A 12,840-nucleotide genomic window follows, 5' to 3' on the forward strand; every position below is an offset into this window, starting at 1 on the left:
GTTGCAAGACCTCATAGCACACATACCTGTAATTGGAATCTTCAATATTTTGCTGACATCGACCATGAAAATATATATTTCCAAAATGGTACAGTTGTCCAAATTAATCCAGTCTTCAAGAATAATTTTCTGTTTTCTATTCCAAGCATAATATTCTTCTTTCACTTACACTAATTAATGAGGAGGCCTCTGTAGTTGTCTTTGTGGCCAAGTCAGGGTAAATGTGATTTCACACAGACTCGAATTCACTTTGCCAGGCTGAGTATCTCTGAGTCAGATTTTTTGCTGAAGGCTTGGTGTGGGCCAGCACATCCAAAAAGTCAGCAGTGGTCACTGTATCCAGCTGGATCCCAGGTAAACTGCTGCTCTCTAGATAAAAACACAAGAGGAACAGCACAACAGTCTACCTAATGGTGATCAATGCTCTTGAAACATTAATAGACCTTCTTTCAAGACAATGCACAATGCAGCATTCTTAATGGTTAAGGCAGCAACAGGCAAGACTAAAGAGGGCTGGGGAAAAAAGTCTTTAATGTGCAACTCAGCCCCTGAAGCCCATACACAAAATGTGACTTAAATGTATCATTATAAAGTGTTATTTAATATTTATATAGTGCCACAAATGGATCCAGCCCAACATAGTGTGCCAGGGCAATAAAAGCCCGAGCCCTAAGGAGTTTATCATCTGGGGGCAAAGTTGATCCGAAACAGAACAGCAGAGGAGGAAGGAGTTGGGTGCAGAAGGAGGATTTTTGACCAAAGAATGAGTGCCAGTGTAACAAGCCACAGAGAACAGGGGCAAGGTGCCACCTGCTGGTGAAAGACCAATTTTTAAAAACAAATTTCTCTCCCAGAGCACCTTGGCTGTCATCCTCACCATACCTGACTGCTGATTTTCAAGGGCATTGAAGATCTTCCTCACAGGCCGCATGGCTGCTTCCCTGCAGACTAGCTTGATGTCCGAGCCCGAGTAGCCCTCCATCTCCTGAAACAGCCGCAAACCCAGCCATTAGGCAGCAGGCAGAATGCTGGTGGTGGTTACATTCTTACAGGCAGGACAGGGGGTCAGAGCCCCTGTTTGGATTCTGTATCCGTCACCCATGGACACTATGTAAAGATTCCCAGATAAATAGTGTTTAGGGGGAGAGAGGCTGCTAATGTGTTTGGATAACCTAAGGATCTGGGTCACAAACAACTTCCTAACACCATCCAAACGTAGGTGGTGAGATGCTGGTGACGACTGGCCCACCCAAGCCAGCCTAATGGGGCCCTTGTGCCCAAATTCAAGGATGGCAAAATTTGGTAGACACTTCTGTTCTTGTAAATAGGATTATAACCTGCCTTTAAGGAACCTCAGAGAACATCACATTCAAGTGTCCTCTCAAGGAGGCAATGACACCAGTGGGCACGGGGGTAACATGCTTTTCCTTTTGTGAAAGACTTGCATTTAATCATCACAGCAATCCTCTATGGCCTGTTAACCCATTTTACAGATGAAGAAGCTGAGGCTCAGAGAGGAAGTGACTTCCTTGATGGCACACAGTTAATAAGTGGCAGGGCCAGAATCTGACCATAGGTCCTCTGAGACTAAACCCTATTCCACTTTATCACATCTCTGCTTGAATGTTCCCGAGGGACAAAGAGCTTGGTCTTTCATGAAGGAAAGGCCCGTTGCGCTTGTTGGGGCAGCTTGGATCTTTTTTAAGTGACTCGAGGCTCCGAACAGCTGAGAAGACGGTTACGGGGCAGCCCCTGGGCCTAGGCGCCTCCCCAGGCAGCTCACCCTGCTCAGCAGGCTGTAGTCCAGCTCCGCGCGCAGCTCCAGGGCACAGCTCCTGCTCACGGGCGGCAGCCAGTGGTGGATCATGGCCTGCCTGGCCTCCTGGCTTGGGAGGTCCACCAGAATCCTCTTCTCCAGGCGCCGCAACATGGCCCAGTCTAGCTCCCTGAGTCACGTCCAAAACACAGGAACTGGTTGGAGCAGTAACTCACTTCTTAAGCAACAACTATATTTGAAGAACAAATTTAGCAGGAACCAATCCTGCATCTTAACTGTTACTCTACATCTAAGTCTGAGTGGGTAGGACCATTACTTCATGTTGTTTGGGAGAAACAAATGGTTAAAAAGAAGAAAAAAAGAAAGGAGAGATAGGGAGGGAGGGAGGAAGGAAGGAAGAAAAAGAGAAAGGAAATATACGTCCCCCAGATACCTCATGTGAAGGAGGTAGTTTTAGGTGACTTAATTTGAGGGGGAATAAATCCAGCTAACACCAACCAAACGTGAGCATTCCCACTGCAGTTGTAACATCAATTATTCAACCTGACCCTGCCAACGAGTACATTATTCCTGACATAACTTGGGCACTCTGGGAAGTACGCTAATTCTTCAAAAACTCTCATATATTCTGGAGTGAATGACTATCTCACTCCATTGCTCTGGTGAAGTAAAGTGCGAATGCTCCTTCCTGGGCGCCCAGTGCAAATGTGGCCCTTTGAAACACTCATTCCTGGCCTCCCAAAACACTGTCAGGCCAGGTTTACGCACTTTGCATCTGCAAGCCATTTCCTTATATTTCTTAATATAAAAATTTCAAGCAAATAGAAAAGTAGAATAAAACAACAAATATCCACATACCTACCATCTTGATTCAACAACAGTTAACATTTTGCCGTATCTGCTTCATACGTATTTATCTATTCTTGTTAAATTATTTCAATGTAAATTACATCATGAAACCCCACCCCCCAATGCTTCAGTATGCATTTCCCAAAAAAGGGACATTTCCTTATATAAGTATAATACCATTATGACACTAACAGAATTAACACAGATTGAATAATATGTCTAATGCCCATTCCATAGTAAAATCTCTCCAATCACCCCCAAAATATCTTTTACAGTTTTCCCAACCAACATTCAATCAAGGATTATGCACTACATATGATGATGTCTCTTAAATCTCTTGTAATCCAAAGCAGTCTCCTTGCCTTGGCCCCTTTTTGAATAGGTAAGGCTAGTTGTACGACGTCCCACATTCTGGATTCGTCTGATGTTTTCTTCATGGTATCAGGTAACTGGTTTCTGTATCCCCTGTCCTCCAAGATGGAAGTTAGACCTCAAAGCTTAATCAGAATCAGGATGAACATTTTTGGCAAGTATATTTCACAGATAATATGTTTTCACATTCATTACATTGGAATCCAATGTTGGTGTGCCTCACTGCTAGTGATGTGATGTTTAATTACTGAGATCATCTGGTGACCACAGCTCTCTTCACTGGACGATCTCTCAGGCATCTCTTTGTAAGGAGTGAATATTCTACACACAGTACTTTAGCACCATGTGAACACCCCTTTCCCCATCCCTTTCAACTAGTGGTTTTAGCATCTGTTGATGATCTTTGAACCAACTGTTTCATGAGAGTGGTGCAAAATGGTGATTTAAAACTTTTTTCCATTCCAAATGATTATGTAGAATTATTAGGTAAAGTAGAGCTTTCCCTCATTAACTGGGGCTCTTTGGTTACCTTGAGTTACCATTCCTATTAAAAACAGATCATTTTTGAGTGTGAGTTTGTGAACCCTTTTTATGTTAAAATTTCAAGCTCCTAGATGGGAGGGAAATCTCTCTTTGATTTTCTAGCACAGAAATTAGGAAATGCCTGTGTGTTGGTCTGGCTTAGCCGATAATAAAGAGTAACAATGAAAAGCATCATCACCAGATTTTCTCACTCATAAAGATACCGAGAATTTCCAAAGCACCCTCCCTTTTTTCGTATTCTGAATCTATGTCATGATATTTCCTTTTAAATCGAAAACATGAAAATACCCTTCCAGGGAGCATATCTGAATCCTAAACTGGAGCAACCAGGTTTCTTAAAAGATTGTGTCTTTTCTTTACCTATTATTCCTCCCGTCCTGAGCTGAGAATCCACTCCAGGGCTGCTTTCCCGGCAATAAAAAGTACCTATTTCTTTTTTGTATTTGCTTTGTTCTTTATCAGCTTCACCCTGTTGAAATTCATCTCAGCAGAGAAAGCCACCTGCACAACCACGCCCCCTCTCAGGGCCAACATTTATATTCCAGACACAGGGTTGAGGGAACTTTGCAGAGCTCTAGGAAATTATTTTTTACGTTTGAAGTATTAATAAAAGCTAGTGCTTAAATAGCACTCACCAGGTGGCAGGTACTGTTTCAAGCATTTTTCAGATATTAATTAATTCTCAGAACCTACCTATGAGGTAGGTAATATCTTTGTTTAAGATGAGGAAACTGAGGCATAGAGGTCGAGTAGCTTGCCTGAGGTCAAGGCTAGTGAATGGCGGCCCTGAACTTGAACGCGAACAGTGAGACTCTGGAGACTGTGCCTCAGTAACTGGCCTGATACTAGCACAGTAACAGCAGGGAGACCCCAAGTCACATCACGGTGAAATCTCAGAACCCTGAGAACAAAGGATCATAAAAGCTTCCAGAGAGGAAAAACAGGTTGCATCCAATGAATGGAGAATAAGATTTCTCATCATCAATGTGAGATATTAAAAGAAAATAGAGCAATGCCTTCAAAATTCTGAGGAAAAATAATTTTTTATAACTTTATTTTTGGCTGCGTTGGGTCTCTGTTGCTGCGCGTGGGCTTTCTCTAGTTGCGGCGAGCAGGGGCTACTCTTCATTGCAGTGTGCAGGCTTCTTATTGCAGTGGCTTCTCTTGTTGCAAAGCATGGGCTCTGAGCACGTGGGCTTCAGCAGTTGTGGCACGTGGGCTCAGTAGTTGCAGTGTGCAGGCTCTAGGGCACACAGGCTTCAGTAGTTGTGACACGCAGGCTCAGTAGTTGTGGCTCGTGGGCTCTAGAGCGCAGGCTCAGTAGTTGTGGCGCACGGGCTTAGTTGCTCCGTGGCACGTGGGATCTTCCTGGACCAGGGATCGAACCCGTGTCCCCTGCATTGGCAGGTGCATTCCTAAGCACTGTGCCACCAGGGAAGTCCAGGAAAAATAATTTCCAGTGTAGAAATCTGTATCTTGATCAAACCATCAATTAAGTGGGAGGATAGAATAAAGACATTTTCAATATGCAGAGCCTAAAAATTATTACCTCCCATGTACCCTTTATCGGGAAAGTACTGGAGGACCAAAGGGAGAGAGAAACCAAACCAAAGGGCCACATGGGCTCCAAGAAACGGAGGGTCTGACACAGAGAGAGAAGGAAACCTCCAGGATGATGCAGGGGGTGCCTAGGGTGCAGAGGACAATCCGCTCATTTTGGAGAAGGAGAGAAGGCTCTGGAAGATGTGCCTCCAAGAACATAAACTTGACTGAATACCTGGTATGTCTGAGTAAATCCAGAGCTGTTTTAGACAGTTAGCAGAGAGATGGGCCTCGATTAGTGGCAGGAGGAGGTGAGTGAGGGGGCACGAAAGGAGGGGGGTCAGGGAGATATAGAGAAGAGACACCATTAGACTCACATTTAGGAATTCGGTCCAGCAACATTGCCCACCCGCCAAGTGTATTGTCACTGCTGAGTCTCCGATACACAGAAGTGAATATGACAAACTCCTTACTTCAATGTAAATAATAGGCAATAACTGGGAGGTTTGGGCCTTGGACTGCAGGAACGTTGGTCCTGTAAACTTTAAAAATGAAATAAGACTTGGGAACCTGAAGCTAAAACCAGGAAGGAAGAGAGAATAAGCTGGGGAAATGGCAGTGCTGGGTTGATGAGCAGTTGCCGTATTTCCCCCAAGGCCTTTCCTTGGACCAGCTGCCCCTCCTGAAAGGGCAGGGGCTGCAGAAGGAAGGCTCTTTGGTGGGAGCACCTCTGGTCTCTTCATCCCAGCCAGGGGGACTGCTTATTGAAAGGAAGACCAGATCCCCGAATGCCCTAGGAAAATGCAGGCAGGCAGAGGGAGGTGGGAAAGCAATCCCTCACTATAGATGATTGTATTGATCAGCTAATGCCCTAAAGCAAGAGATTTACCTCAAAACTGCTTGTGGGCACAAAATAAGTGCAACTCTCTGACAGCCAGGCCTGATTAATGCACTTTTAATGACATCAATAATTATAATCATACAAGGGAGGAAACAAAGGACAAATGGAATTTACCCAGGAACCATTCTTTATGCCAATATATTTATGTGAAAAAATTTAACCTGCGGCAACCAGAAAACACTCCCTTTAGCTGCTACATTTTGATTTTCACACCCAGGTTATTCTGTTCTCACATCTCCTTCATCTTGGTCATTTGGTACTTCCATCACCTCGAAGGTCAAAAGCAACCAGCAAGAGTGACTGTGACACAGTGACGGCTCACAGACCTCACAGCCTGGCCACTGGACCGGTGCCCGCTGCTATATACAAGGTGGCAGCGCCCACTGGTCACCTAGACAGCTTGCATGGGCCACGAGGCCTTGCACCTGAGCACCTGGGCTCCCGCGCCAAATCTTCGGGGCCCTTCCTCAGCCCCTGGCCTGTCTCCCCTGTTAAACCATGTTGTTCCTGGGAAAATGATCATTCCAAATTTTACAGAATTTGGAAATCAAACATAATTCTAGTTTGTTCATTCCATAGTGAAAACATTAAGTTCAAATCATCTCAGTGTGACAAGAGAAAAGCAACCTTCAGTTTTGTAGGCAAAGTCTTTGCAGTATGTCCCTAACCAATGTGAAGTCAGAGATCGTGGCAATCCTTGAAAAGCAGATTCAGGAATTGTATTCTTTGGTAGATGACAGGGAGACAATGAATAAAGCACTGAAGTTTACTGTGTCTCCTGCACTGAGCTCTGTGTAAGTTGACTCCTACCTACACTTCCCACTTGGGCCAAACTGCTCTGTCGGCCATTATCTGAATCTACGTTTTGCTATCCTAGTTGAGCATGTACTCAGGTCATTTTCTTTACTTGGAACTTCCAGTTGGTCTACCAAGAGCCAGGTCCTTTTCACAGGTCCAGTGCAAGTGCTCTCTACCCCCTTTTCTTTTAAATATCTTTAATCAGAAATGGCCTCTTCCCGATATAATTTTATTCTACTTATTGTCTGTACCAGCCACATGGCTGGCTGTATCCTCACTTCTCAGTGATTTGCGTTTATATCTCATCCATTGTCCCATCAGATAGCCAGCCTCTAGAGGCCAAGGATCATGGACCATATATCTTGGGTTCCCCCTCCTTCCATCATGCAGAATACTCACAGTAGGTACTCAATAGATATTACTTGAGTGAATGAATAAACTTTCAGTTCAGGGCTACTGGCTTCATGTAAGTGATCTGCTTCCTTAAAGCCCAGTCTTTATTTACGAAGGTAAATCTGCTTTGTTGAAAATTAGCATTTTATAAGCATCATTAGTTCGAATTAACAGAGAAAACAAGCATCAACTTGGGAATAAAGCATTCTATTTTCATCTTTAGTAAAAAAAAAAAAAAAAATGATGATTCAGCTCACTTGGCTGGGCAGTGCTTTTGAAGATGAGGTGAAAGATGTAGTTTCCATAGGGGGCCTCTCATCTCCAGAGACTGCACTTCTCATTCTGAAGAGTGAGCTCACAAGCAAGAGACAAGGGGATCCAAAAAGAGAGCCATCAGTTCAGTCTATGTCCTACTGATGTTAGGGTAAGAGCATCACATATTTATAATAAAGAATGACAATTACTTCGAGTTACTAGAATACCAACAAGGAGATATATTCCTATTACTCTTGCCAGAAAATGTATGACCAATAATTGAGAGAAGAAATGGGAATCTTCTTTTTCCAGCAAAATGATGAACTAGATATTCAGAAATCTCTTGTTATAAAGCCACTTTACAAGCTCGGTGAATTATAGGAAGGAATCACTTTTGGTATACACAACAAATGAGTCCACAGGAAGCAGCAAAATTCTCAAGCCTTAAAAATGAAGAGGAAGCCAAAAATCAAGACTGGGCAGCTGAAATTGAAGCTGTGGCTGAGTGTCTGCCTCTTAGTTACAAAAAAAAGTTTGGATTTTAAAGTCTACCTGTGGCATAGCATAGAAGGCCTTGGGCCCATTCAAGATGGTAGGTAGAAACAAGGCCCATCATGTAAAACAAAAAACCAGGTGGCACATCCTCTATGAAAGGATGGGTTAGAAAAATATCCCCACTAGCAATGGAAAGAACCAAGGGAATCTGTCTTATACTTTGGGGTGGGAAAAAGTCTTCACTGATAATTCAGAATCCGACCTACCCTCACTGGCATGGATGAAGAAACCCTATGCTAAGAAATTAGCTTACAGTTGTCCAAAGCCTGTCAGACATAAATTTTCTGTGAAAGGACACGTGTAAGACTCTCACAGATAGAGTTCCCCTCACTAAATGTAAGCTCACCACCCCAAATTCTGAAACATATAACGAACCACCAAGAATGAGAGTCTGCAGAAGAAACTAAGAACAGGATTAAACTCCACTGATACAGACGATAAAATAATTGTGTTTAAGATGTATAAAACGATAAAAGAGGGAATCAAAAATATGAGAGAGACTCGCTACTGGCCAAGATGGAGTAGCCCATCCTTCTCTAGTCCACACACTACTACTAAAATTCATTGCATGTAATACAGCTTCTAAACATAGGAAGACACTGGAAAGAAGGAGGACGAGGGGCTAGGGAGCGGGGGACATGAGAAACGACAGGGCAGTGTTCTCAGGTTTCTGTTTTGCCTCCCTCAGACCTCCCACACGGGGCGCTGGAGAAGCCCACTGACAAACTGCTAACAGGCACAGACAGAAGCCTCAAGGAAAGCTCATTCTCTTGAACAAACGGCTGGGAAGAGTAGGTCCACCAGGACACAAAGCCTTTTTGATAATACCTGCCCTACCCCAGCTAAACGTCAGAGGGAAAACTGCCCCCCACAGAGTGTCTGTGCTGGGAGTCTTGGTGGAAGGAGCTTGGTCCAATGCGCTGGTGCCATATTAAAACCCTCAAGAAAAAGAAAAGTCAAATAAATTAAGGCCCACCCATACGTGGGATTCTATATGGAATTAGGTAGATTTTCAAAGTTGTCCACAATGTATTAAGTGAAAGAAAAAAACAGGCCATAGAACAAAATAATACGTATCCATGAACGTTCACATTTTTGTTTCTGTGTGTGGGGCGTGGGGTGGTGTCTGTGTGTACAGTTATAGGGGACTGTGCACTTTCAAGCAACCCCAAAGCATATAAAATATGACTTTTATAATGAACATGTATTATTTTTCTAAATAGCCAAAATGGTGAAAATGATTTCCCTCTTGGGGAAAAAAATTACCACAGAAGGATACAAAGGCAACAAATGATAGCAAATAACCAAGCCATCTTCACCATTAGGGTGTATACAGAGATGAAAATACTTATGTCACAGTGGTGAAACTATGAGTAGTTTTTCCCTGATTCTCAAATTTTCTGTAAAATGGTTATGTTAATTTTATACTTTTTAAAATTTGGTTTTAGAATTACAGTTCACATGTCAACCTGCACCCTGTTAAGATAAAGTAATGCCACAGCAGGCCAGGCTGCAATCAGTTTATGTCTGATGAAACCAAAAAGCTGAGAAGGTGTGAATGGGGCAAGGGTAGGGTTACTCCTAATAACCTCCTGCCCAGTCAGTCCTGGGCCTGCCCCGCTGCACCTACCAAATCCTGCACCACACACTTTTTTCCTGGTTGTGTCAGAATCACCCATCAACCACATATGGAGGGTCATGAACTTGATATCACTGCACAGGTTAGTGAAGCTTTGTATGGAGAGAAGCAATTTCAAGCAAAGCAATTTGACCACTGGTAGGCACGGACATACTATTGCTAAAAAACAAAATTCAAATGAGTAAATTTAAAGATCTAATTGGCTTTGTTCAACGATTCAGGAATCCAGGAGCATCCCATCTAGCAAACAGAAAGGAGCTCTGAAGACACGTACAAAATGGAAAATGTTTTATAGGCAGAAGGAGATGCAACAAGAAAGTTATGAGCGAAGAGTGGATTGTTTTGGGTAAGGTCACCTTCTTTTGGGGAACAGCAGAGTCTATCCAGTGGATTACCTCACTAGTACTGACCAGGTAATTCCAGACTGACTGGTTAAGATTACATTCCTGGGAGAGGCTGAAACTGCTATTAGGTTAAGTATTGAGTCTCAGTTTGATGATGTGGGCTTAGAACAAGTGACTTCATTTGGGGCCTGTTGTCCCTTTTTTAAAATGATAAAAGATTTTAAAAGCCTGAAAGCATGATTGAATGCTATTGCAATGAAAGATGCAACTATCAGATCAGAGTGAGTTAATGCAAACCACTGTTTCCCGAAAGGTTTTCAAATAGAACATTGGTCTTATGAGATGCTCCTTAAGGAAGGGATTCTGGGGTCAAATAAATATGGAATGTACTGCTTTCTCACAGCTTTTCTTGGAGAGTCACAACACACAATAGCATCTTAAAGGCACTGAGAACTCCTGCCAGGGTGGAAATCAGTTGAACTGTAACTCAGTATCTCTGAGTTAAATTAGATCCCACTAGATCCCATTTTTTGGATAAAGACCTGTGGGGAACCATTCTTGGAGAAATGTTGATCTAGAGGGTAATGATACTCAAGGCACGAGGCCAAAAGGTAGGACCTCAGAGAGCACAACTTCTCCCTAGAGCCCAGGAGACACATGGAGCTACTGCGGAAAAACCCAGGGTTATGTCTGCTGACCCCTTCAATCACATGTATACACGTCTATAGGAATCTCACGCCAGACAGGAAAGAGCCCATATGGGAAGAAGTCAGTTTACATGGGTACATTCTTCCACATTCCCAGTGCCAGAATCTCTAGGATCTTATGCTTTCTTTACATATTAAGATTTTTTTTTTTTAAATCCAGAGTGTGGTCATACTAGGTGGATGATTTTTAAAAGGGCTAGTGAAATGTCTAGCCCTTTTGCAAATAACAAGGAAAAGATGAGTTTCAACACGCTTCACACATACAATTTTTATACCTTCTTTGTACAAACTATCATCAAGTTTAGTAGACATCTAAAGATGGCATTTGCCTTAATAGCCCTGTTCAGTATTTTGTTTCCCTCTGTACTCCTAGGCCTGAGTTTGTGAATACTCAACAATACTAACTGTGCTTGTTAAACATTTCTTCCATGGCTATTACTTTAAGTGGTAATATTAAATATGCAACATTCGTTATTCTTCTCATTGCTAATTTACACATCAAATGACACAGATGAGCTGTTATTTCCTGCTTCCTTCTTGTCCTTTCTGTGATGCTATAGATCAAGGAAGGAGGTCCTCGGAGGAGAAGCACTGAATAAACCAAGATGCTGCACGCCACCTCACTGCTGAGAAGGGAGAAAATGACTAGCCCTTTGAGACAGAATGGATTTGTCTAGGGAAAGTGATAAGTTAACAAGCAGTAGGTGATAGCCTAATGCCTTGGAAGATGCTGTAGATAAGAAATACCACTAACCAACCATAAAGAATTTCTTTGGGGATTTTACGACTGGATTTTTACATAGTTTGGTATAATTTAGTTATTTCCCCAACAAGCATAGATTGCTTGAATCAGATAAGTTTATTCCCTCATCTAAGACCCTGAAGCCAAAATAAAAGTCTGTCCCAATACTCTTTTTTTTTTTTTTTTTGGTCCCAATACTCTTGATAAAAATATACTATTTCCTAATTTAAGGACTTGGACAGTATGTAGCAAAATACCTAAAAATAAAAACTATGCCCTTTCATACAGCAATCCTACTTCCAGAAATCTGTACTCAAGAAATAACTAGATTTTGGTCAAAGATTTTTATTCAAGGAAGTTCATTTCAGTGTTATTTATAATAGAGAAAGTTGGGCGCATCATTTATGTTCAACAGGAAAGGAATGATTAACTAAATTGTGGTATATTCACATGTGGGAATTTTGGGCAGCCATTACAAAATCCAATTTTCAAGGATTATTTAATGACGTTGGAAATGTTCTTACTATAATGTTAAGTAATGAAAGCAGGACCCTGGTGGGAATACAAAATGTACAACCTCTATGGAGGGAAATTTGGCAATCTCTACTATAATTTCATGCACATTAACCCTTTGACCCAGCAATTCTACTTCCAGGAACCTTCCCCAAAGATACACTGGCAAACATGCAAAGTGATATATGCACACCATTACTCATTGCAACATTACTTATAAGAGCAAAAGAGTAGCAACAGCCCAAATGCCCATCAGTAGGTGACTAGGGTAGATTATCATATGAACAAGATGGAATACACGCAGCTACAAAGGGAAGGAGGAAGAACTTTCTGTACTTATTTGGAAAGATCTCCAGAACATTTTGTTACGGAAAAAATAAAAAGACAGAACAATTTCTATAATATGCCGCTTTTTGTGTAAGTAAACCAAGTTCCGTTATTTTATGGAGTTCTTAAAAAAAACTTGACAGTTTATTTGTGGAGGATGTGACAGTCTGTCTCTAAATAATGTCTTTCTAAATAATGTCTGTCATTCCTTCCATTAGTCCAGTGAGCCTCAGCCGGGGTAATTTTGCCCCCCTCCCTGGGGAACATCTGGCAATGTCTGGAGACCTATTTGGCGGTCACAACTGGGGGTGATGCTACCAGCATCTAGTGGGGAGAGACCAAGGATGCTGCTCAGCATGGTACAGCGCACAGGAGGCCCCACAGCAAAGAATTCTCTGGCCCCAAATGTCAAGAGTGCTGAAGATGAAAAATCCAGAATTAGCTCTTCCGTCTTAGTTATGCCAGGTCTGTACCATTTTCTTCATCAAAATGTTACTGTTATGATAGGTTTGGTATTATTACTGAAAATTCTGTTATAGTCACAAATATAAAATATATCTACATATTAGGATAAAGTGAATAA

The 12,840-nt window shown here is 42.2% G+C and overlaps 1 protein-coding gene across 1 annotated transcript in view; it reads right to left on the bottom strand.

Moving 5' to 3' along the window:
- Positions 1-229: 229 nt before the first annotated feature.
- KATNAL2 (katanin catalytic subunit A1 like 2) overlaps positions 230-12,840 on the bottom strand; it is a gene marked incomplete at its 3' end in the record, with an annotated part of 90,744 nt that continues 78,133 nt past the window's right edge. The window contains exons 14-16 of the mRNA XM_082852494.1: positions 1,784-1,946; positions 883-985; positions 230-369 (exon numbers count right to left, since the gene is read on the bottom strand). Of these exons, the coding sequence (XP_082708620.1) occupies positions 230-369; positions 883-985; positions 1,784-1,946 (406 nt within the window). The remainder of the gene's footprint in view (positions 370-882; positions 986-1,783; positions 1,947-12,840) is intronic.

Source organism: Leucopleurus acutus (assembly GCF_964270905.1).
Source record: "Leucopleurus acutus genome assembly, chromosome: 13".
NCBI classification, from domain to species: Eukaryota; Metazoa; Chordata; class Mammalia; order Artiodactyla; family Delphinidae; genus Leucopleurus; species Leucopleurus acutus.